The following is a 26,204-nucleotide window of genomic DNA, read 5'->3' as shown; positions in this document are numbered from 1 at the left end:
GACACGCTGATAACCCCCCCCCGCCCCTCCATCTGGGTTATGGTATACCCAGTCAGAAAAAACATTATTTTAGAAGAATTCAAAAATAAATTGGTAGCAAGGATTTCTCTGTAAAATTGAATTTAAGAATAACTGTGATGTATGTTTTACTGTTGCTTTTCCACTCTCCCAAAATGATTCTGAACCTTTTCTGCAAACTCTGGCTTATGTTTTCTGTCTTCTAGGCTTTAGGAGTCTGTTTGGCTTTCCAGTGTTTTGTAGCTGACGGGTATAGAGCCCTTTATTTCCCCTCTTTATTTAGAGTAACACCAAAATGGTGAAGGATTCCCAAGGGCAATTCTCTGGATGAATGAAATGTTTACATCAGTTATAGTTGCTTTCATATCTGTCCGCCCAATATGTGTCCAGTTATTTCAGTGCAGTCTGTCTGCTTTCTAGTAGGTGCTATCAGTGCTCCTGGAAGTGAGGTGTGGTAGGTGTGACTCTCATATGCCAGTCTTCTCCTGCAACTAAATGCACTTTCGTTTGCTTAGTGAGAGCAGGTGCTTTTCTATGCATCGCTATAATGCATTGTTCCCACATGGCAGTGCAAAGCTCTAGGCTTCTCTTTCTGTTCTTATTTTCTATCATTTTCAATCCCTTCCTTCCCACAGAGCATTGCAGTGGCATAGGAGAATTACTGTTCAGTGCAATTTAACGTTTGCCTCTGAATGGCTGGGCTTTCTGCGCTGCCCAGTTTGCTGAGAGCAGCCGTTTGAAACTGGACAGGATTTAATATTTCCAGTTAGTTTCCAATTACTGCTTTCCCAGAACTCGGAGGAGCTTTTGGGATAACCTTTTTGGCTTTTTTTTTTTTTTTTGTTTGCGCATGGGAGTAAGGAAATTGCTCCTTTAGATCTCTGATTTATTGTCTTCAGGTTTTTAGTTTGTGACAGTCCAGAAGCAAATGCATCTGTGATACCTGGCATTGCTGCATGCTCCGGAGAACGGTTTCCTTTTGTGATACAAATTTTAATCTATAAAGCGTGCTGTTCCATGCGGCTTGATTTCAGTCTACCAACCCACGAACCATGGGAGTAGCAACTGGTTTTTAGGCTTTGCTGTAACACTGCATTTAACTGATAATGGTTCAGGTTCTTTCATGGCTTCATTGCTCCTTTGCGTCATTTGTTGGACGCTTGGCATATAGGGGCCTTTTAGGGAGCTCTAGTGAGATGGAACGAGCAGGTGTGGGTACAAAAATGTCCCTTGGGAAAGCTAAGCTATTGTTCCTTTCTGAAGCCACAGTTGATCAGCAGTGGCTTGATGCACACTGTTCTGCTGTATCGCACCCATCCTGTGAACAGGCTGGGTCTTGGTAGTGTCTAGTGGCTGTTTCCAGCTCCGACCTCCAGGACATTCACCCTACTGTATGGGAAACCCTGCGGTCTTGCAGCAGATCTGATCCTAAAGTGTTGTGGGAGCTGCAGCTTTGCAAAGATTTTTACATGTGCCTACGAAGTGCTTTCCACTGAGCTAAAAAATCAAAATATATCCAAGTCACTTTTCCTGGGAAACTTTTTGGACACACTGGGTTAACTTGCAGAACGAGCAAGAGAATTGCTGGAGTAGATGAAGCTTCCAGGTCTGTGATCAAGCTCTTATAAATAAGCCCTGCTTCTGCAGTTGAAGGTGTAACTTGTTATGTGCAGGTTGTCTGCAGGGAATGAGCCCAGGGCCTCTAGGTATTATAAATACAATGCTTCATTTTTGTGTTACGTGGGTCTGCAGCAGGCTCGGGATCTCCTGTGTTTCGCTTCACTGCCGCTCCAGATCATCCCCTTTGCTGTGACCCGCGGGACAGCTCTTGCTGGAGCCCTGCACCAGGAACTCTTCTGCATACCATCAAATGAACCTCTTAATATTTAGAGGTTGAGACCACAATGTGCAGACAGCCATCTGTCTCTTAGTTTGCATATCGCTTGCTGCGGAGACCACGTTTGTCTCGGTGTGGCTGGGAGCGATTGGCCTGCTCTGGCTGCTTTTCTAATAAATAATCCCTGAATTTCCGCGCTGGGGGTGCATCCGCTTCCCTGCTAACAGCAGTGGAGCTTGTTACCGCTGACCAGGGAGCGAGACTGGCTGAAGCTTAGCTTACTGCACACGCCCCTGCCGTCTTTCTCCCTTTCTCCCTTCCCTCAAGCACATGCACTTGTTTCTTTGTGTCCCCTGCCTTTTCCAAAGAGGGGGTAGAGAGGATCTAAGATAAGCTGGTGTCTACCTGCTCCAGGGCAATGTTGACTCGTGAAACACCTGCTTTTGTGTTATATCCAAAGGCGCCTAGAAAGCAGGTAGATTGCCCTGCCTCTTTCTCCGTGATTAAACAGACTGATTGGTTTGGAGGTTAAAAAGAAATCTGCATCTTCAGTCAGCTGGAACACTGGGGCTGCGACCCTTGCGTGCTTTGCTTGTACCACTAGGTTTAGCAGCAGGAATACTTCAGGCCCTGAATCTGCGAGAAAATGCGTCTATTTATTTTGGAAATAAGGCTTGCAGGGCTTCACAGTCTTGCTAAAGGCTGCAGCACTTCAAACTCCTGTTTGAGACCTCCCTGTCCCATGCTACAACTGGTACAGCATTCCCTGCATAGAAACATCTGCTTGGGCTGTGAATGCTTGCAAAGAGGCATTTATCAGATAGCGAGCATGTTCTCCAGCATCACGCTCGGTTGTAACTCTGTGCATATAACCATGTAAAGGCCATTAAAAAAAAATGATTTCCTTCTAGAGCATTTCTCTTGGAAATTAGTCACTGTGGGATGCTAGTAAATGTTGGGTGCCCTGTTTTCTGGAGGAAGATGCCCTACCTCCCCCCTTCAACTCTTTTTTGCTCTCAAGTATATCTTGCTTCCTAGCTTGTCAAATATCTTGTTAGTGTTATGAAGCTTCCATTGGGAAAGCTAGAGGAGCCTGGAGATAGATGTCTTACCTCAGTACTTAGCTTAGCAATGTCATTGAGGATACGAGCTTGCAAAAGAGAAACGTAAACAAAATCTCACTTAGTTTGACGTGGACTGTCTCCGTCCAGAGAGATAAGAACCAGTGCTGTTTTATGTTCTGATCGTTGTTTTTTGATAAATACTGTCCTGGAATTAAATTAACAGACGAGAGCTCTGACGAGTGACATTTGAGTTCAGCCTGCTGCTTGTTTGGCATAGAGGGTTCATTTCATTTATAGATGTCGTATTATAGAGATAATTCTTGGATGATTATTTTCAAGTTGTGATTGAAAGTCTGCTGTGTCCTGCTGAAGAGATGTTCTTTGTTTATATAGTAATGTTTACTTCTTCTAGAGTATCCATAACTTTCTAAGTGAGATGATATGAAGTGATGTCTTGCTAAGCAGAAGTAATGACTTCTGGTTTGCAAAGGACTGATTTTGAAATTGTTTTGTTAGCCACATCACAGTGCTTTCCAAACATTAATCCTATAATTCTTTTCCTAACTGCATCAATCTAGAGAGGTGAGGTGGGGCACAGAAGAAGCTCTGTCTCCAGATTTGTTAAGCTGTGAAAACCAGTACAGATTTCTGGCTTCCAGTTCTCTGTTGGGGATGTTGTCCAATGGCCGTGATGTCCTGTGGCACTAAATGTCTCCTAGAATGAAAGTGTAGCAAGACAAAATCACTGATAACCTCTTTTTTTTTTTTGTTTTTTCTGTACAGTTAAAAAAGCCAAACTTCAAGGACCACCAGGTAAGCCCTGCTCTGACCTTGTTCCAGTTGATCTTGTTCACAGCAGCGGTGACACTTGCTCCTGTTCCTGCTCACGCTGCTTCACCCCCACAGTTTTCATCTAACCCCTCTCTGCACCTCTATGTTCTCCGTATGAGTGACAACAACTACCCTGAGAGTCCAGGCTGTCTGAGTTATACAGCCTGAAAGGGGACCTGGCGTCACCGTGCTGAGAAACCTCTACCTGCTCATCTGACCTGAACAAGGCGATAAGTGAGGAAAGTCAATTTTCATCTACTGTCACCAGCTCCCACCCCAGGCTGCCCTTTTGTCTCATCTTTCATGTGAAAACATCTGCCAAGCAGAACTGGTGCGTCCCAGCCACTGGTGTGTGCCTGTCTGGATCCAGTGCCCCCCGACCCCTGCACTGATTGGGGTTGCTGGACGCTACCACAGAAGCGACTCATTCTCTTAGTGGCAGCCCTTAATGGCTGTAGTTGGGATCAAAATCGCATCCGCCTGGTTTTGTGTCCACATAATAAAATAACAACAAACAGTTGGTGGCGCACAATTTACAGTCTACATAACTACTTTACTGTGCTTCGGTAGCTAGCAAGGAGTCCCTCAGCAATTAGGCATGTTTGTTGAATGCAATTTGATGTGCTTTTTACAAAAGAATAAGCAGTTTGCCTTTCTTTGGAGCCCAGTGGATTTTAAACTTGCTTGTTTGAAATATCGTTTTGGGGACATTTGAAGAAAGGAAAGAGGTGTGGCTTCTGGAGAAAGATACGCTAAAATGTTTAGGTCCAAAGCAGTTGCACAGCTATATTCATGATGTACTCATTCAGCTGTATTCCCTTGGTAGAGGGGTCACCAGGCTATAGCTGAACTGCAGGCATGCTTGTGTGTATCCTTTTGCTATCTCCTTGTCCTTACTCCACATCAGATCCCGATCTCTACACACACCAGCCTTGGTTTTCCAGGAAAGGAAAGCTGAGTGCACAGGCTGGAAGGGAGACAGTATGTACTCCAGGCATTCTCCATCCAGCAGCTCTGCTCAGGGCTGCAAAATGCTTCCTACAGCCTAGATTTAGCACAAGTGAAGTGTATGGCCCAGTGTGCCAGGAGGGATGCAAGCAGTGTAGCTAGATATGGTGTCCAGCTTCCAGTGACTCCCACTTCTGCCCGAGCTTCTGGATCGTGTATTAAGATATTTGAAGCTAGATGCTAGGATGTGCTATAGTAGCTGGCAGCACTGGTGTGTGTGAATTGCGCAGCATTAAAATGGACTGTGATCTGATTTACGCAGGGCATAGATAAAGCAGAACACCTAATTATTAGAATTTGTCCTTTGCTTTCTCGCTGCTTAGTGTGTGTCTTGTTCCAGGTTTGATAATGCTAGTAGAGATGCCTGATGCAGTAGTTCCCCTTAAAGGGGACTTGCTTGTTCTCAGATGCTGATACTCAAACGTCCTCTGTGTCTATTTGCCTGCTTTTGGTTTTATTAGCAAAGAAGTAGCAGCAATGAGGAAAAAAGTTGTTCCGGGCTTTTCTGTTAGATTTGAAAGAAAAAGCAGAAAATCTTAACAAACCCGGACTTGTCAAAATGCGAGTGTAACATGGTTCTTCTAGTTCAGCTGGTTTGGCACTACAGATCAGTTTTTGCATATTTAGCATAGATCACTGTATTTCCCTGTTGCCTTTAACTTGTCATTAGAAAGCCCTTTGTGGACTCACAGTTGGAAAACCAGATTGGAACTAGGAGAGCAGTCAGGCTGATCATACGGTCTTTTCCCTTCCGTTTCAATTGCTTCTTGCTTGTATGTTTTGTATATCTGTTTTTAGCTCTGCATGGTCTGTGTGATGGGCACTATCCCTTCACACTGGGGGGGACTGTCCCTTCTTCCCCTCCTTTGCGTTTCAGTAAGCAGCCATTTAAAGTGGCTATGTTCTTCAGGGTTTTACCCTCTCCCTCCCCCTGCCCTTTACTTACCGTAAGTGCTTAGTTGCCTGTTGTTTGGGAGGGAAGACTTTTTATTTGTTCATGCGTGAATTTCTAAGAAAATGGGATTGACACTGATGGAAGGCGGAGGCCTTTGAAAGACATTTTCAATATTTAGGTCTTTAACCCAGTGATGTCTCCCCACATGGGCTGTTTATTTTGGGTTCTCTAAAGTGCAATGTATGGACTGAAAGCTTTGAAACGTTGCGTTTATGCGATGACATGGTGCGTATGCTGTAGAAGATAATTTTTTGCCTCTCATTCCCCAGATAAATTCAATACGTATGTGACCCTGAAAGTGCAAAATGTGAAGAGCACAACAGTAGCAGTGCGAGGGGACCAGCCATGCTGGGAACAGGATTTCATGTTGTAAGTACGGTGTTGCATGGCAGTGAGGTGCTTGTGCACGAATCTTTCCACAGCATTGACGTTTATAGGAAGCTCCTTAGCATATTGTATGAACTGGAGTACTTATGCAGGCAAAGTGCGCAAACCTGTTGACACCCTAAATCATTTGATTTTCTATTTTACGCAGTAGCTTGTGCTCAAGGAGATGTGGGCTGGGAGATTGATCCCGACTGATGGAATGGTGGGAGCAGCCTGTGTTCTGTAAGGGTCCCGGGTTGCCTGGATTCCTGCTCTTGGATCCTGTGTGTCAGGGCGCAGCGAGGGCTGGCTGCCCCATCTACGATGGGGATCCGGGAGCCGAGCGTGATACCGCGGCCGGCTCTTAGTTATGGGAATGACATGGTGTCCATCTCATGGAGTCAAAGCTAATGCTGCTGTTTTTCCGTGGGTCTGAGGTGTTTGCATAGTCTCTGTAGCAAGACACCCACATGGTGCTTTGTGAGTGCACTCCCCCCGTACGGCAGCAGTTGGTCGTCCTCTCCCCAGAGCGTCCTCGCCCAGAAGCTTCTGTCTCTGGGCGAGGAGCTCACCTGGTTTGGTACAGGGCAGAGTGCTGCTATCCTAGCTGTGCTCCCATGTCCCTTATTTTGTAGCCCTCATCTCCTTTTGGAGTGGCATATGGGAGTGTGCTCCTCTTGCAAGGAGAGTTGGGAGCCCGTCTTCAGTGTCTGGTGAAACATCAATTGCATGATCATCTCAGCTCGGCACTTTCTGTTCAGACCAAGGCTGTGGCTGACATTAGGGTAAACCACGCAGCTCTGAGGTAATCCCGCTAAGGGAGGCTGGGGCAGGGAGTTGTACCCATCTGCCAAATCCCATGCTAGTACCCAGGCTATTAACTCATTCTTCCTGTGCTTTGGCTTGGACTTGCGGGCAGGAACTAGCTTTAAACCCAGCCAGCTACTGCGAAGGTGACTCAGGAGCGACTGAAGAACGACGGGTTTATTTTGGATGACCACGTTTGCCACCATCCCCGTCGCCCCTGGGACTGCTCTCCCCTTGCAGCTGGGAGCTTAGCTAACATGCTGTAAGGTCACTGTGCCACTCCGTAATTAGTTGCTAAGGGATATAAAAGCAGCATATTAGCTAAACTACCTCACCCTGCTCTTCTCTGCTTTTACCCAGGCAACAGCACAGTTATTGTGATGTTTTTGTAGCACGTGGCAGCCAGTGTGTTTTGCTTGATCCTGTGTACATTAAACTGGCCCAGGAGAACTAACACTGATATTCCAATGCAACTGTTTACTGGTTTGCTCTTCTTTCTGGAGCTGGAAAAGGTTTTTGAACGTAGTATTTTTTTCCCTGAGGGGAAAAAAAAGGGAGCTTTTTACTGTCTGTGTTTGTGTTTACCTCCTTTATAAGGCATGGTAGAAAAATACACTGCAAGCAAGAAAACACTTTCTGTGTGTGAATGTTGGTTTTGCTTCTGAACTCCTTGTCAGAAGTAACATTTCAGAATTTGAGGCTCTGGGGATGTTTGAGATTTGCTTATCTACCAGACCAGTAGAGCACTTTAACGTCTTCTTTGGGAACATCCTCTAATTTTGAAGAAGCTTTGAAATGAGTGCGTGTTTACAAGCAAGCACCTCTTTAGTGAAAATACAAACTATGATGTTTAAAACACGATAATTAAAGCGGTGCTGAAGTTGTTAGAAATGTCTTTCATTTAAATTTTGTGTGTGTGGAATGGGAAAGACATTAAATTCAAATCTCAGCTCTTTTGTTTTTTGAAGCTATTCTGCCTCTCACCAGAAGGTGGAGAAACGGAGACATAGTCAAAGCAATCAAAGCCACCGTCCTGAAAATCTTTCTTTCGTAGCTGGTGACCTCTCCTGTGAAGCTCTGGACAGAAGCCCCATGGGTGTCTTACAGCCAGAGTCTTGCTCTGGTTGCTCTAGGTTGAAGCAGAGACCGTGGTTTTACAGTATGGCTGAGCCAATCTAATGAATCTTCCCTTCCTTCCCCCTCTGGCCTCACAGAGGTCCAGCCAACAGAAAAAATCACTTGTTTGTGTTGGTGTTGCAGGTTTATCTGAGCAGTGAGATAAATGTCATCTCCCCAGGAGGGAAGCAGTAGGACAGTGCCGCAGTGAAGGTGCGAGTGACTAGTTGTTAGCTTGCCTCAAGCCACATTATGTAGCCATATCCAAACGGAGAGGGCTGGAGACTCAGCTTCAAGATGTTAACAGTAAACTCATAACAAGACTGTGTGTTAGCTTAATTGTAAACTCACCGAAGTACTGGGCGCTCCTGACCTCAGTTTCTGTGTCCTAAAACAAGAACAGAGGCGCTTGGATTTAAAATAGGTGTTGAAGTGTTTTGCTGTAGCTGTAGGGTTTGTCTTGAACCTTGCAGATACAAAGTACTCTTTTCGAGTATGAGATGTCTCTGAGACAAAGCCCGATTAGATGCTGGAATTTGCAGCAGTCCTTTTTTTTGGCCATGATGACAGTCTATAGAAATTAGCAATTAACGGGCTTTTAACCTCCTGTGATAAACTTAACGTGCATGCCTTACGTTGCTGGACCAAAGCACAACGGGTAGCAGCTCTTTGTGTCTGAAATACCTAATTTTGGAGATTAGCAGCTGTACAAAGGATAGTTCTGGACTCGAACCAGAAGAGGCAACAGCCTTGCTACATAAGTGCAAGACAATTGTGTATCAACAGAAAGCTCCGGAGCCTTCTGTTCTTTATCATTTCTCCCAATATTCAGACTGTGCCTGTGTTACACTGTTCTTGAGTAGGTATATTATAAACCACCATGAAAGAGAGAGATAAATGGCATGGAGCAATGGGAAGAAATGAATTTGAGGTGTATTCTTTGGTCACTGAGAGGAAAGACAAACACAAAAACCTTCTGACAAATATTTCCAGGAACATAGCACTCGAAGGTTGTGTGCTTGTGTTGCCATGTGCTGCCAGAGACTCGCATGGCTCAAAGTCTTGCAGTGCCGTGCAGAGGAACAAGCTAGTGCAGGATCAGAAGCAGTGCAACTCAGCACTGAGCAACAGGTAGTGCTGCTAATGCAGTTATGCTGTATTTGGGACTGTTACTCTTGACGTATGGCAGCTCTGTTCACAGATGCATATTGGCATGTTTGAGTCTGCCAGAGCATGCTCGTGTTGCTGTGTTGCTGAGGGAAAGGAGATACCAATTTGTTAGAAGTGGGGATGGCTGATGACAGAGAACAGCTTGCCTCTAAGTTTCAGTCCAAAACTTACTTCTATCTCCTGTGTATTTAGCAGCTGAGATGAGTTTCCAGCTCTGGCAGTCCATGAGTTAGTTCAGGGTCCTATTTTGCAATCTTTCTGCAGTTAAACTGTGAGAAATCGGCCATTAGAAATGAGTGTTCCCTATGTGTGCGAGACACCTTGGCTGCACACATTCCTTCCAAAAGCCCTCTGTAGGTTGATTAAGCTGTGTGGAAGGAGTTCACTGGTGTGATCACAGTGGTAATGCAGAATCTCAAGCAGAGCTGGATTGTCCTCTGCTTTTTCCTCACCTATGCTGCCTTTTCTTTTTTTTTCTTGCAGTGAGATCAGTCGCCTGGACCTGGGCCTAATTGTTGAAGTATGGAACAAAGGACTGATCTGGGACACCCTGGTCGGGACCGTGTGGATTGCTCTGAAGGCCATTCGCCAAGCTGACGAGGTTAAGTTGACACACCAGTTCTCCTGTGGTTGCACCAGTACTGATAGTTAATGTATTACAAATCTAGCCTGGTGCAGCTCGGGACTGTGCTTCTCAGAAGAACTTCAACTTGCAAAGCTTGGGACTAGAAGGAGGCTGCCAACATGAGATAATTGAACTTAAATAGGTGCCTGTGGTCTCGTTGCACTCATATGAACTCAAAAAACAGGGCTTAATGTGTTAAGGAACGTGTATATTTGGCAAGTGTCTGAAGTCTCAGGCCCCGACCCCTTAGTTTGATGCTCAACTTTTTTTTTTTTTTTTTTAAGTCCCTATTAAAGAGAGAGGGCATTGTAGTTGTCCCAGTAACAGACAAGCTGACTTTTAAGGTAGGCCTAGGACGTGTCTACATCATTTTCCTGCAACCGCTGAGTGCAATGTTAGAGGGTGCCTAGCGATGTTCCTATTTAAAAAAAATTAGGGAATGGGATGCACTCGTATCTGTAACTCCTGTAACTGCTGTATTTGGCATTCCTTGCAGCTGATCAGAGCATACTTGATTCTTTTACCTCAAATCCAGTGCACTTGTTTAAAATAATATTCAATTTGGTTTTGGAGCAGGGAGAGGGAATTTATAATAGAAATGAAAGGAAAAGGTTGGGGATGCCCAGCAGTGTGACAGTAAGATCTAGACGATGCTGAATCCCTCTGACTGTCCAGGCACTCCTTGGTGTCTGCCTTTGAGGACTTCACTTCTCACGGGAACCGCAAATGTAATAGTTCTGCTTTGAAGTATATGCCTTCAGGATTTGTGAAACCAAGGCTGCCAGCATGTGCTAAGTGGATGTCTGTAGACGGTAAAACCGGGTGTCACATCTTGACAATGTTGTGGGGCTCCTATCCTAGCAAACGTGTGAGAATTACTGCAAAAACACTTGCCAGACCTGAAACTTCCTTTGTGGCTTGTAATTCACAGGAAGGGCCAGGGGAGTGGTCTACACTGGAAGCAGAGGTTGTAATGAAACGTGATGAAATCTGTGGAACCAAAAACCCGACTCCTCATAAAATTTTGCTGGATACAAGATTTGAGTTACCTTTTGGTGAGTGAATTTTGATAACTTACCTAGGATACTGATGCTGGAGAGAAAGTGTTTGGGAGCGATTTGAGCCTTATAATCAAGTTGTGTTCATTCACAATTCAGGCAAAATAGTTCAGCGCAGATCAACGCTGGTGACCGCTCCTTGACTGGCTCCTTTCTTACTTAAAAAGTCAGAATAAATAGGCAAGATTTGAAGGTCTCCGAGTGGTTGAATGTTTAGAAACTAGTAATATTTATTTCAGGATTGTGCAGTCAAACATTTTGTGTCCAAGCAGGGAACGTTCACTTCTTTGTATCTATACATGTTTGGCTCTAGAAGAGTCCAAGTCCGTTATTAGAGCTATTTTGAATGAGCTGTATGCAGTAGGTGCACTTGCTTTCTGCCAGAAGCAGGCAGCTTAGTTCGTGAAGTATTAAGGCCCAATGTTTTTGAACATTCTCATTAACAGAACGTATAAATAACTCAGTGTCATAGGAATAATTGCTTGTCTTGGGAGTTACTTGCGGTTGAAAAGGACAGAATGTGGAAAAGGTAATTGGAGCAAAGCTGTCTCAAGTAAAGGTGTTTTTAATAAAATTAAAAATGAAAAAAAAAAAAAAGGAAAGTTGAGGGGAAGGAAGGAAGGATTTAGCCACAATGCATCCAAGGCTTATATAGCTTCTCTTTCCAGCTCTTCACTAATGCACAGGAGCTAGAACAGAGATGGTATTTGGGAGGGTTGTGTGCTTTTTTTCTGCTTTGGGTGTTGAAGTGTTTCAAAGTTGTCTGTCATTGCAAGACTCATCTCTCCTCTTCTGCCTGTTGCTTGTTTTCTGCAGCTAAGCTCCTGGCAGTGTGAGTGATGTTGCATCATGATCTAAGCACTGATGGAGTATTTGTGCACCCTCTGGCATTTGGCCAGGAATTGTCAGGATTGGCCATCTGCTGTGGAAAAAAGTTAGGTCATCCATTAGTCTCACACCCTCCTTGGTGTAAGGAAGGATGCGGGCTTTGGCCCTGCAGCACTAAAATCGATGTAAATTGTATCTTGTGTTATGAGAGCTACACCAGATGTACTGTTTTGAGTGCACAGAAGAGTCAGCTGGATAGTGCACATTTGACTGAATGCAGTGTTTTATAGAAGTAACAGGCACTACTGTTTGTCTACAGTCCTGCATGTAAAGGAAGAAAGGTATCCAACATCTTAAGTTGTCTAATGTTGTTGTGGAGCTATCCTTCTTCCTCATGAAAACTCCCTTGATGATTTACTGTTGTCACACTGTCAGTGGGAAGTTTGTTACTGAAGTTGCCTGTTATATAGGGAGAGGAGCAGCTCACTTTATTTCCTTGTGGAAAGAAAAATTGCTTCTGTGGGGAAAATGTTCAGGCTGTCGAGAAGGAGAGAAGACAGCACACGTAGCTAAAGGCAAGGCTTATAGCCACTCTGTTCTCATTTAAGTTCATCTTGACACCATTGCTTGTAAATCATCTCTGCTTTAAAAGAACATGAAGTTGTGATCTCTCTCTCTCTCTCTCTCTCTCTCTCTCTCTCTGTATTCAGAAAATATCTGAAAGAGAATTCAGTTTCTTCTGCAATTCATGTTTTAGACTACGTTGCAGTCTGTGAACTTTGCTTAATAGAAATCATCTGTGTTTTGCGTCTAGGAAAACAGACTCCCTGCAAAACACTATGTGTTAGAACAGTCTGGATTTAACAAATGAAAAATTTCATGTAATTTGTTTTCTCCCTGCTCCTCCCCTCGAAACATAAGACTCTTTTTTAACCACTATTTTAGAATATATTACATTATACAAGACCATAGCATGTGCAGAAGACTGAGAACATTAAATGGATAACAAGCGTTTTACGACTTTTCTGTTTTTGATTTAACACAGTTGATCATATAAAATAAATCTATTACTTCTTCCTTTGCTTATTGTGCCAAATCGTGAAATCATAGGTACTCCACACTTAACTGCCTCTCAGAGGTCTGAGACAATGTCTAATATATTATATGAGGCTTCAAAGGAAACCTTTAGGATGCAAATTAATTTTCAGTGGATTATAGATTTAATAAGAAAACTCTAGAGGGAGGTCTGCTGCACTGAAATAAATTTAGTTTGGAGTGTGGAAAGTTATCCCTTTGTCCAGGGTTTTATAATGTCCAGGGAAATATGGGAATATTAGTTGGCTGTTTCGAGGCTTCTGCAGCTTTTCACTTGAAGAGTGCTGCTCGATTTCTTGGATTCTCTCCCTTCTTAGTTTGCCCTGCCGCAGGAGGGTCAGAAGCAGGTTGAAAAGGTGGAGGTGCCAAGAGTGTGGAAGATTAATCTTAGGAAGGTAGCCTCTACCCACATCACCTTCTCAAGCCGTGCTTCTCTTCCTGTGGTGACTGAATGTCTGCTGCCTCCACCTCTCGGGAGGAGGAGGAGGAGGAGGGGCCCTAGGAGACAGTTTGGGAGTCTTGGAGGGATGCATGGAGATTGCTCAGCAAATCCACTGGGAGAGAGGCAGGGGCAGTGCTGTGAGCTGAGCTATGTCCCTCTAGGCTGAGGGCAGCAGCATGACCTCTTCATGCCCCACTTGTTAAGCCTGTGTTGCCTTATCAGCTGGGAATAGCTGCTCTGAACCTGCACAGAGAACTGAATGGATCTTTGGTCTGCTGTGGAAGTTCTTATGTCTGCAGTTCTGTCACTGTAGACGTAGCCTTTTAATAACAGCATGTTTGCAATGGTACTTAGGAACATTGTGTATCATGTTTTGTTTCCCAGGTGAAGATCTCCTGGATATTGTAGAAGCACAAGACCAGGAGTGATACCTGTGTGCTCGTATACAGCTTGTGCTGCTTTCCGAGTCTGGTAAAATGTGTCTACCTCGAGTAGCAGCTTTACCAAAACAGAGTGTTCTTCTGTTGGGGTGTACTTTTGTACTTTTTCTATCGCTTCTGGCTGCTCTGTTTGTTAGGTTAGATGATGCATGTGGATGCAGTACCCCAGGCTGCTCAATCTATACATTTAAAATGTTTCATTGTGTTTAGGTGGTACTTGAGAAGTTTGTAAGGAAGTATAAGAGAAAATAAATTTCAAAACCCCAAAAGCTGATGAAGTCCTTGGTATGAAACATGATTGTATTTCCAGATTCTTGGATTCTTGATTCTTTGTACTATATTTATCCCAGATTAGTTTGCTGTTCCTACTTCTACCTAATATGTTTGGGATTCTTCCTCCCTGGTATGTCAAGTTTCAAGTTTCCCGCACTTTCTTCTGCTTCTCTGGAGACTGGCAACAGCTAAAAGCTGGAAGAAATGCATAGCATGCTGGTGCTGTTATTGGTAGTACATGATGCAGGCAACCAAGAGATCCCCCACCCCACCCCTGCCATGAACTGTTTTAAAAGCAGTTAGCAATTTGGAGTAGGGAAGCAACCGTCTTCTGGAAGAGGCTGGTGAGGACTGCTGTAGTCTCTGCTCCTGGTGATATAATCAGATATGATCTTTCCAGTGGTCATCCAGGAGTTACGCTTTGCTAATACTTACACTCCTGATGGGACCAGGAACATCTGTAAGATCCTCACTCTAGCTTTTGTATATCCACATTGCATGTTCTGGATGCAGGTCTTGCTTTGTGTTCACTGGTGCTGTGAGCATGGTGTTGGCTGTGGTGTGTAGGGGAGAGAGATCTGTGGACCCTTCTGCGCTAAGCACGTGTGTGTGATGGAGCGCAGTGCTGGGGACCAGGCTCTCGCCTAAATGTTGGCTGCCAGCCCTGTGTTCTTAAATGTTTGGTCTCTCGGAAACAGTGACTGAAAATCCTCTTCTCTGAAAATGGAGAAAAGCGTGAGCTTTAGTGAGAGTTAGTGAGAGTTTGATATTAACCCTTACAGTGCAAAGCATTTTTGTGCTTAATAGTTGTTTAAAAATGATAATAAACTGCTTTCTTGATGGGAAGAAGTGGTTGTTGTCTAAGACAGACTAGAGCAGCTTTGGTTACTGATCAAATCTGATTCTTTTCAGAAATAAGACAGGAGACAGCTTTTCTTCTTGCTTGTTTTAGAAACTTTGAGAAGACAGCCCAAGAATCAGTCTTGCCATTGTTGTCCTGAGATGTAGTGAATGTGTGCTGGCTCCTCTCCAAGACGCTGCTTTTCAAGTGTAAAATTTTACTGTTAAAATGCAACTTTTCTCTGTTCCCCTGTTTAGAAGTGCAGTGGCTGTGTACAAGTCTCTCGCATGGTGGAGTACTTAATGCTTTTGGCTCCCAAACTATAGCAGTTTGTGTCTATGCCAGTCTGTTTCTAGCAGATAAATGGAGTGAGCGTGCTGATCTGCATCCAGCCATCAGGTGGAGTGAGCGTGCTGATCTGCATCCAGCCATCAGGTGGAGTAAATGTGCTTTGTTGTTTTATTGTCTTGGGAACCGTACAGAAAGAGAAGTGTGCAAAGGCATCTCGGTGAGAACTTGTAAGGACTCCCATACCTCTGGAAAGAGAAGAAATTGGGGTTGGGAACTAAGGAAGAGAGGAAGCGAGGGTGGTTAATTCTTTCTTTTACTTCCATCGCTTACTCTTGCCTGTGTGCAGCTGAGGTATATGCCCCAGCCCAGGACTTGCTACTTGGGAAAAGCTCAGGTGGCACCAGATGGTGTGCAAGGAGTACAGTGAAGAGCTCTGGATCAGCCTCGTGGTAGAGAAGAGCTGTGTTGCAAGCAAGGTTGTTGCAAGCTAGAGATCTCTAAGAGAGAATACTGGTGTATTTAAATATCCAAGGGAGTCTGACTGTGGGAGAAATGGTCTGTACAGACACAGGAAGTTCTCTTCAACTTCCTTCCCCAGCCCGATTAGTCTCTATAATGGAGTGCCCTTACTTCTTGGTGGTGCAGTATATGCTGGTGTTAGGGCCCTGAGGGCGATAATAAGCCTTAATGGCATTGAGTAGCCTCACCTGGGGCCTCCACCACTCGCATCCTTGCCCTGAGCCCAGGAGCACCATTTCAGCTCAGCCTGTGGCCTTCTGTCCCTGCCTAAACTACGTTGGAGGTGTACTGATCTGCAGCTCGGCCCCAGCCATGCCCATGCCTGGCCTTGGGCCCTGCGGATCCAGACCTGCATCCACAAGCTGATTTCCCAGCTTGACTCTGGACCTGCCTTGTTACCCTGGACCTGCTTGGCAATCACTGGACGTGACCCTGACCTGTGGACTGACTTCCTGGCGTGACATTGGACCTGCCGCGTTGCCGTGAACTTAACCTCGTGATCTGGACTCTTGGTCAAACCTGGCAGTGATCTCTGGATCTGCCCAGCTCGCCTTGCTCTGGTACAGTAAGCCTGGGCCCTGGCTGGTGAGGTATCAAGCTCAGGTCCTGGCTTCCCTCTCTTAGGGAGCAACTGGCCCTTGCTGCACCCTGACACCGACAGCCCAGAGCGATGCGGAAGAGTTCCAGCTTTCAATGTTTGGCTGAAGGCGGCAATAGAAACAAGGAGGGTAAAGCGGTCAACCTTTTCATGTTAGTGTCAAACTAAGAAGTCCAAAAAGCTAATTAATAGATTTGCCCATCTTCTCGTTGTTCTTGTTCAGCAATTTTGTTTCACTGTCATATGGCCTTCCTGTCTTGTTTACCAAGTGTGATGTGAGCAGAGTCCTTGACTGACATCTGATGGTCTCTGTTTGGACTAGTTCAGCTTCTTGTCTTGTAAGCAAAAGTTAATGTAGCAGAGTAACTTGGACTTGTAATCAAAGCTCTGTATTGGTGCAGGAGTTGGCTAGTGGATGTGCCTCGTAAGCAGTCAGTCTGTGATTTCTGTGCTAGGAGTTTGGTTTCTCTGTGCTCCAAAGCAGCAGCTTAAACAAAACAGCTGGCTGAGGCCAGACACAAATGGATGATAAAATTAAATATTTCCAAGATGCATTCTCAAAAAATCAAGAACTCTGGTTTGTTGGGCATCTGTTCTTCTGAGAAGGTAGCTTCACTCAAATTCGTAGGCTGGTTACTTAATGTTTAAGGTTTGCTGTGCAGTACCTGTACTGCCATTAGCATTGCTGACAAGAGTTTCTCCAAGATTGAAAAGATGCCCTTAAAAACTCAAAGTCTAGATCATAGAAATACTCTATTTCTGACTTGCACAAAAAGCTGTTTCTGTAGAGCAGTAGTGATCCTGTACTAAAAATCTGATACCTCTGTTTATGAAACTGGTGCCTTGGATACAGGAGATTAAAAACAAATCCAAGAGATGCACAGTGCTCTTTGTTGTCTGGGCATTTAGATGAACTCTGATCTATGGGTAAGCTTTAAAGCCTGCTCTGAGACCGCTACAATTTCTGCAGTGTTGATGATATCACTTCCTCCCTCCTGGATCTCATTGGGATAGATTTTGGGCTAGGAGGGTTTATTCCTCAGTTTATTAATAATTCTTTAGCTTTTAGAGATGTGGTGGCTTCCAAGGGCAAAATTCCATAGCTTTGCTCTAATATTTGCATTGTTTCAGATCGTCATTGGAGTTTCTTGTCCCTCCTTAATTGCATTAGGTCCTATGCTGATGGCACTTCAGTTAAGGGAGGTCCTCTTTGTTAATCAGTTATGTCCAGATTTCCTTCAGATATCATCCTTAATTGGTGCAGAGCTCACCTAAGAAATCTAGCTATGTATTTTTGATCCACAGCCTGATGATCATAAGCATGTATGTTTTTCTGCACTTCCCGTAATTGTGGAAGACTGTCTTGTGTTTCTCCTACCTTGTTTTCTAATAGCATGTGACAACAAAGCAACATGCTGTACATCAGAAAGAGTAACTGACTGTGTGTATTATAGTTAAAATATATTACCTCACTGATCTCCCCTCCAGAAAGGGGAAACGGCCTGTCCTTTTTCTGCTTAGTGCAGGTTTTCAAGACCCAGGTACTAAATTCCCAGTTCCCTAAAACTTTCTCAAGTGAGGCTTGTTTTATCCCCCTTGCCTGGACAAGGCTTACTGCGCAAAAATTCAATGGTGTTTATTTTGCAGAAGTGTAGACATTCAAACATGTATAGTCTAGGGAAATACCTCCTTCTGCAACTTGAAATTCCATGAAATTTGGAAATGTTCCTTGTTCGCGTTGAAAGCTGTTCATGTTCTCAAATAGTGGCCAGTGGTTTATCCAGATGTTTTTTGGGTCACGGGCTTCAAAAAGATGATGGTTTATGTAGCTGAGAGAAGTGTCAAACAGATGCCCTCTCTGGGGATAAGAAGAAAGTAATACTCAGTAAACAGCTACCCTCCAGAAAAAAAAAGAATTAGTTCTCATTATTTCTCTCAGGAGCTAGAATGGATGTAACTTTTGGAAGTACATTTTCATCAGGAAACTACCCCGGCATACTTCTCCTGTTCTTGCTGATGTACAGCTTAGCATGTTGAGGACATATTTGTGTGGTACAGTTCATTGCAGCAAAACAAACTTGTTAGGTGTAAACATCTTGGCACCTGAGAAAGTTAAGAGTTGTAGGAGTTGGGAAAACCAGCTAAATTCATATGAGCACTTACCCACATTTGTCAGTCCTGGGGACGGTCAGGTTGGCAGGGTTGGTCTTGTGTAGCCAGAGCAGTCCCTGCATCTGCCGCTACCATCCCGTGCGAGTGCTGAAGTTTCTCCCTGTGTTTAAGCAGTTGTACAGGCCATGAATAGGCAAATTTCAAAATAGTCGATGCCCTGCTGGAGGCAGGACTGACTGACTGCTCTAGTATCAGGAGGGTGGTACTGAAGGTTGGCTGTTCGTTTTTTACTCCAGATATTTGAGAAAATAAATCCTAAATAATTTACAGTTAAATAATTTACGTTAAGTCTGCTGGGTTGGAAGCCTGACTGATGCTGTGCTTTCAGTATCTTGGGCCTCTGGTGCTGTGCATCACTTGCTCTGTTCCTTAAGCACAGTTCATATCTGACTTGCCTCGTGTTAAGCTCTCCGCAGCAGTTTGTCTGCACCTTCAAAGGTGGCCGCGGAGAGGTGATGTTTTCTGAGTGGCAGAATTCGTTGTTCCCTTCAAAGCATTAGGTCGTGATGTTATTTCGAAGTGTGAAATAGAAAATAGTTACCAAGAAAGATGGTAATACTTGCTACTTGCTGTTAGCAGTTAACTTGGTAAATCTTCTGGAAGGTGAAAGGGTGGCTGCAGCTCATTTCACAATGAAGCTGCATTGCAGTATAAAAATAGGAATATGCTTTCATTGAATGTGACTGTGTCTGTAACTCTGTTCATTACCTCATCATATCTGCCTTATCACCTGCAAAGGAAAACAAGAGCCTGTTTCTTGTCTGATGCTTCATTTGGGTCACTTCAGGTACATAGGTGAGCTGTGCTATCCAAAAGGAGTCCTTGTTCTTTGGAGGTTATGAAGGCCTCTAGAAGAAGCTCTTGATCTTGTTATGTGTTGTCAAGTACATAGCAAGCCATTATTAAGCGGCACCTCATAAAGCTAATACTCGAATTAAACATGCACCACTTTGTCTCCCCTTTCCTACTTTTGTGTGGTATATATTTGGTTGATCAGCTTTAAACAAGAAAGTAATGTTTGCTCTGAAGACCTTGAAATGTGTTACTATTTAGAATGTTTATTTTTTCATCTGAGTGCTGGTATAAGGCCATTTTATTTACTTCAAAATTAAGTGTGTTTTTTTGGTGTGATCTTGGAATACTCTTGCTGTTTTAGTGCTGCTGGTGATAAATGCAAACTTGCCTGGTCAATAAGATGGTGTGACTCTGATTCTTTTCCTATAGATATCCCTGAAGAAGAAGCCAGATACTGGACCAGAAAATTAGAACAAATAAACTCACTGGGAGATGATGAGGTAAATATCCGAACTGAAAGATAAATGTAGGAATATAGCCCTGAATGTCCTTTAGCTTGCTTATATTTTTGGTATTGAATTCCCGTGGTTAAGGTAACTACTAAATGTTCTGCCACTGCTACAAGTCTTCCACAAGCTGTTTTGAAGACTGTTTTCTTAAGTGTAATGTTGGTGTTAATCAGAGAAATATTTTTCCATATCCTGGAAGCGCTCAAATAGAACTGTTTTATTGATGCATGTACGCTCAAAGCAAAGGTAACATTATGGCTTACCTTGTGGGAGGATGAAGCAACTTTTGACAATCTGTAATTGGCTGTCTTCGTTCATGAAATCAAGTCAAAAAGGATGTTTTAGAGTTAACTTCTTCTGGGAAGGAGACAAAAACAGTTACTGAATCTCTCCTGGAAAGGAGACGTTACTGGAAGGAAAGCTTTTGACCTCATCAAACTGTTAATGGTTCAGGTTATAAACGTTGTATTATAATACCTGCTACCTATGGCTTTGCTTTCCTGGATTTTCTTATGTGTACATAGGTAAACAGCTGTACACTAAAAATTATGATTTTTATTAGAGAGCCTGGAACACTAGTATTATTAAAACCTTTCTTTACATTTCGTACTACTGTACTGTCTGATGAATTTCAAAATCGGATCTGACCTACTAGTTCCTGCGATCGAAGTTTTGCATTTCTTACCTCTCATGTAGCAATGCTAACACCAGCGAGTAGGAACGTGGTGCTTGCTTAAACTCTGATAGGTCTCTTTCCTTAGCAAGATACCCTGCAAAAGGTGCTATCAGTGACTTCAGGAGCTTGTTCGGGGATTTGTCACCTTGTCCGTTCCTTATTTCAGTCACTGGATTTGCTGTGCAGGTGGAGAAAACTAAGGTGGGTTTTTCTTTTTGATGAGGATGGGTCAATATTTAGGTGAATTAAAAAATAATTGCTCAAGGGCAACCTCTCCTGCCTTCACAGAAGTTTGAGAACCTCCTGGATTTGATGAAAAGCTCATTCAGTGGTTTGGCTTGTCAGTGATACTACTGCCATGCCTCCCTGCGCCTGTGGGCTGTAGCAGAAGTCTGTGCCAGGTACTTCAGTGGAGCGTAGATGCCCTCTAGTGCTTCACTGAAGCTGTACGTGGTGAAAAATGTCCTGAGCTTTGTGAGGCTCCCCTTTCCTTGGAGTGCCATCTGTCTGCATGTTAAGTGCATTCTGTTCCCGAATAATAACAACAAATTCATGTCACTTTATTTGCAGTCTAATTTATAATGGATGTTCACTTTTACCTGTAAGAACATAAAAAAAAATGTAAGAGCAGCTGTGTAGGGCCTGACCCAAGGCTCATCTAGTGCCACATCTGATAGTGACCCGGAGAAGCAGGTAACAGGGCAAGCGTGCAGGGGCACCTTCCTTGCGTATTCTCTGACTCTGCAGCCACTTGTAGTTCAGGAACTTCTCAAGCCCGAGGCAGTAACTTTGTGTTTAAGAGCACTTGAAGGATTTTTCTTCAGCGACTGTCAGTTGGCTTTTGAACCCAACTAAGCCTGTTATGTTGTAGCAAGGAATTCAGCAACTTCATTATGCGTGGCCTGAAGAAATACTTTGTTTGCTCTGAACAAAGAAACCTTTCCTTATGAAACCAGCTGGATGCAGGTTTATTTGGGGAAATCGAATGACTGATCTGCCTTTGTTTACCCTGTGCCCCTCAGAGCTCTACAGCCCCCTCTCCTCCTGGCTGGCTTTCAGGCTGCGGATTCCTAGTCAGTATAGTGGCATTTCATACAGGACAGCTTTGTGCCTTTATCTTTTCTGTTCTTCTTTTGCTGTCTCCATTTGAGACAAAGGATGAGCAGGCTGAAGTGGCACAACAGTATTCAAAGTGCAGATTCATTAGGAGTTTATATGGTGGCATAATAATGCGTTCTGTTTCTGAACACTTAGCGTTCCGTTTCCTTTTTGGGACTGCTGCTAGCTGTTGGGCTGAAGTTTTAGAAAGGACAAACCGTTACCGTTCTTGAATCTCATCTCTTAGTATGACTGCCAGTTCAGAGCCTGTTGCTGTTCTGTGCAGCTGAGGATGTTCATCAGCAGACTTCCTTTCACCAGTCTGCTAACTGGTCAGTGCTATGAGATCTGGTAGTTCCTGTTTTTGCGGTCCTGAATAGCTCAGTGAAGTAGAAGCTTGCTGGTGATATGACTTACCACCTTTCAGCATCACTTGTACATTTTAAATAGCACAGGTGTGAAAATGAGCACCACAGAAGTTTGTGGGTCATCCTCCTCCACTGATCAATAGTTCTTACCCAACCAAAGGAGAGACTGTTTTGCAGAAACTGCAGCACCCAGGTTACTAAGTTGCTGTTTTCCTTGTCTTGAGACCCTTTCTTCCTAGCAGAGACTGTTCTCACTGTTTTGCCCAGTTGTCCTAATTTTCTTACATCTCTGTGTCATATGACACAGAGGAGGATAACAAAATAAAATCAGCAGTGTTCCCCTGTTGAATGCTTGGATGCTATGACAAACAACTTCATAAAAATCGAAGCTGGTTAATTGAAATATCTCCGTTTTCTAATTTGGTGTTAAGAGAGATGTAAAAATTCTTCACTTTGGACCTACAAACTCTTCTGTGATTCACTGTATGCGTTGGCTGAGCAAAAGTATTACAGCCCTTCTGGACTGCCCTTCCATCTCCAAGCTCAGTATTGCTGCAGCGCCCCACACTTTCAATCTTGAGCTCCTGAAGGTGTGCTTGGATGTCCGAGATAAAAGTTTGCTTGTGCTCAGTTCTGAGCTCCCCACCACTGTACAACTTCGATGCAGAGAGTCAGATCTTTTAGATGCCTAAATTGAAATCTCAGAATTGAAAGTAGTGCCTCTGCTTGTACTAAAGCAGACTGTATCCTAGCCAGATGCACAACTGTTAACAGCTGTTTTTTTGCACTAAAAAGGGGAGAGACTGCTGGGAGAACGGTTTGCTATTGGTATTAAGAAGAATACTTTGTGCTTTGATACTGCCAGAGATGTTTTCTCTAGTGTGGCATGTCATACTCTGAAAACTGTTTCATAAAGTTACATTTGCTTTCTTGCCAATTTGCGTTTTTATTATTTTCCTTCAGTATTCTTCTCAGGAGGAAGTCCAGAAGAAACCGTTACCCAGTGCTGCCTCCCAGTGTTGTAAGTCAGACCTTTTTTTTTATTTCTTCCTAACACTTTTTCTTCCTTTAGTGTACTTCATTGCCTTCTCTGGTTAGTTATCAAAGGATGGTACATCTGAACAGTGTTTTCTTGTTAGACCTGCATGGAAGAAATGGCAGATCAGCTGGAGGGAGCAATACTTAAGTCTCTGTCAAGCTAATAACTTTTGTAGGTTATGAAAAACTCTGCCCATGAAAAATGTTGATCCAAAACTCCTGATGCTAGAATGTGAAATCGGTCATCGAGTCTTTAGCCACTGTATATCCTTGTGTACATCAAGAAAACGAGATGTGTCTGAGGTCACCTAGATTGTCAGGTGCCCATAATGCCAATGCAAATGAGAAAATTGGATGCTCAATTTTCATTGTATAGCTGAGTCAGGATATGTTATCTTTAAACATCATGTACTTAATATTATTTTTATGACCCTTATGGAATTTTAAGGGGAGGAGAGTACATGTAGTCAGAGATGCTGCCCATAGCTTGTTAAAATGTAGCTGTTTTGTGTACTTTAATTTCTTTGATACTACTTTAAAATGGTGACTAGATTTTTTTTTTTTTTTACACTTGGATGGGAAAACAGCATAGTACACACTATATCTGATGGTCTGCAAAATTATATTTCTGAAATATTGCTCTTAACATACACTAGAGGAAGCCTCATTGATGTCTCTGAATATCTTATCTTCTTTTGGCAGCAACATTCATAAAATTCAAGGTTCATAATTTAAACAAGTCTTTTATTCTCTCCTTAAAATCCTGGAAGACTTGCATATTACACTTTGCGGGATGTTTATCCATTAGGCTGATTATAGGATCTCTACAAAGCTGTTAACGTTAGGAAATGTTAATTACTCTTTACCTTTTTTGGAGAGAAGAGTTAATTTATCTGTGTGCTTTTATTATGTTATCCTAAAGTTAGCTTCAGAAACATGGATGTTGACCAGTTGCTTAGGAAATCTGAATGTACTGTGTAGCTGAGATGTACAAGCCTGTATGAAAGTATTCCAGCAATGGTATCCTAAGTAGTGCTAAATGTATCCTCCTTTTGAAAACAAAACACCTTTCCCCCAAGCAAAACGTACATACACAAACACCTACGTGCAGGTGTGTATATGAAGTGTGTGTGTGTATATTATCTGAAGATATGGAAGGATGCAATTGATTTGTAAAGCCTACAAACAAGAAAAGTTGTTGGAGAAACTGTAATCTTTGGATAAATCATACTAGCATAGTATACAAAACTCCTAATGTCAAAAGATCAGAGAAAATTTGTCTAATCTAAAGTGTCCACAGAACAAATGTCTTACAGCCTGTGAAGTCATTTCAGCAAACGTGCCCTGGGCTTTTGCATTTGTTTGAGAAAGACTGGATTAATTGATTTGTTCTAAATATTGTGATGCATGAGTAAATTAGCAAGACTATTTCTCTGTAGGAAAAATTGCTGCACTTGTTCCCACAGCATGGTGCTTTTACATCTTCAAGCTCATGTAGCAGGTGTCTTTGCTGGAGTTCCAACTCACTTCTTGCAAATAGACATAGTAAAGAGTAGAACCACAGCAGCCCTTTGTGTTGCCTGTTAACAGCCTGCATCTTGCTGGAAAGTGACCTTTTAAAATAATTAATTGAAGTTCTCCAATTTGAACAATTAGTATTGTGTAAGAATGAATTTAATTATTCATGGGTTTAAAAACAGAATCACTAGAATTGTGATGTTTAGAAATTTCATGCAGGATGTGGCTAACATTTAAGAATTTTCTGGTAATTCAGTGAAGCTTGTGCCACTGCATGCACTTCTGCCTATCTGTTGCCTGCAAGTGTCCAACGTCTGTGAATATCAAATTGTTTCCGTGACCAAATACAGAATAGGCATTTAATGTAGAAGTAAGTCCTAAGTTTGACAAATCGACCCTGCCTGCATTACTCTATGCATAAGAATTGTAAGCTTGTCTGAATGATTTGTAGTCCTTTAGAACCAAAGAATTCAACTCAGAAGACCCGTTGGTTGTGGCTCCGTGTTGAAAGCTGACCTGGCCTTTGCATATGAAGCAGGCACTAAACCCCTTTACCCCCCTTTCAAGTATGGATGGCCTTCCTGAAACAAAAACCCTGAGTACAAAGCCTCCTTACTTAAAATGTGGGTAAATAACTGACAGTTATATTTTTAGACAAAATAAAAATGGGCTCAAGAAACTGCTCTGTAAAACTCAACCAACTTTCCATCACAATGTGCTAGATGAGATCTGTGGTCCAGCTGATGGTCTCCTGTTCCCAGTAGTGATCGGGGTTAGCTACAAAGAGGCAAAAGCAGGAAATTCTGGGAGTGAGTAGATTTCTTTTTTCCCCAGGAAAATGTCTTCCTGAATTGTAAAACTTAACAAAATTGTCTTAAAACTTGATGCGCTGTAGAGCAAAAATGCACTAAAATGTTGCATATAGCTTGCATTTAAAGGAACTAACTGTATATCTAGTCTGACTTGTCAGTAGCTTGGGTCATTCTTGACCTGACTTGAAGACAAGGACTGTAGGGCTCTTCTCCTTTACAATTAACTTGCATTGCATGACACAATGGGATTAGTGCTCAGGGAGAGCCACTGCATGTGCTGCTGGTGTCCTGCTGAGGCCTCCTACGGCTCTCGAAAGACTTATCCGGCTACTTTGTTCTAGCTGGAGAAAATTGTATTCCAGTAGGCAGGTCTGGGTTTGTTAAATGGGGAAATACTTTTCCTTAAGTGCTAGAATTAGATTAGTCCTGCCCTGTTCTGCTCCTGTGTTCTCCACGTGCCTCTGATTGCTTTCCAAAGTCACCTTCTCTCACGGTTATTTTCTCATTTCCTGTATGGATGTGATTTCTGTTGCAGGGGAAGTAGAGAGGGGAAGAAGGATGGAGCAGTGAGCGAGGGAAGGGAGCTGGGTCAAGCTGTCCATTTATGGAGCTCGGCAGTAGCCTCGTGTCTAAAAGCCAAGATCTGATCTGTGGTGGTGGGCTCTCATTTTGTGGGGTCCTTGTGTGTGTGCTGCTGCCTTGGCATGGTGCCTTGGGAAATCTCAGCCCAGACTAGGTGCTGTCATTTCTCCAGAGACTATGGAGCTTTCAGGCCTACTTGACAGTCTGAAATGCTACTTTTTCTTTACAATACATTTCTTTTCTTTACTAATGTAGCGCAGGCTTAGGGCTTTCTACTGATTCCTCAAATGAAGCAGGTGGGTCTGTGCTTGTACATGCAGTCTGTTCTAACTAGGCCCTTCTAGTTTTGGCATTTCTTGCCTCTTCCTTCGTCATACTTAGTCATTTCACTTTTTCCTCGCTACTTCTGTGCTTCTCTGCACGTTTGTCCTGCCCCAGCAAGATCGTATGCTAC

General features: G+C 43.3%; 1 protein-coding gene across 4 annotated transcripts in view; it reads left to right on the top strand.

The window, feature by feature from the left end:
- LOC104150901 (protein unc-13 homolog B) overlaps positions 1-26,204 on the top strand; it is a 217,833-nt gene that overhangs the window by 23,109 nt on the left and 168,520 nt on the right. For all 4 annotated transcript variants that reach the window (XM_068925344.1, XM_068925343.1, XM_068925342.1 and 1 more), the window contains exons 2-7: positions 3,703-3,732; positions 5,983-6,082; positions 9,656-9,773; positions 10,729-10,852; positions 19,579-19,649; positions 22,764-22,821. In XM_068925344.1, coding sequence (XP_068781445.1) covers positions 3,703-3,732; positions 5,983-6,082; positions 9,656-9,773; positions 10,729-10,852; positions 19,579-19,649; positions 22,764-22,821 — 501 coding nt within the window. The remainder of the gene's footprint in view (positions 1-3,702; positions 3,733-5,982; positions 6,083-9,655; positions 9,774-10,728; positions 10,853-19,578; positions 19,650-22,763; positions 22,822-26,204) is intronic.

The sequence above is a fragment of the Struthio camelus genome, chromosome W (assembly GCF_040807025.1).
Source record: "Struthio camelus isolate bStrCam1 chromosome W, bStrCam1.hap1, whole genome shotgun sequence".
NCBI lineage: Eukaryota > Metazoa > Chordata > Aves > Struthioniformes > Struthionidae > Struthio > Struthio camelus.
Note: the sequence above shows the minus strand (reverse complement) of the source record. Positions and strands in the feature narration are given on the sequence as shown.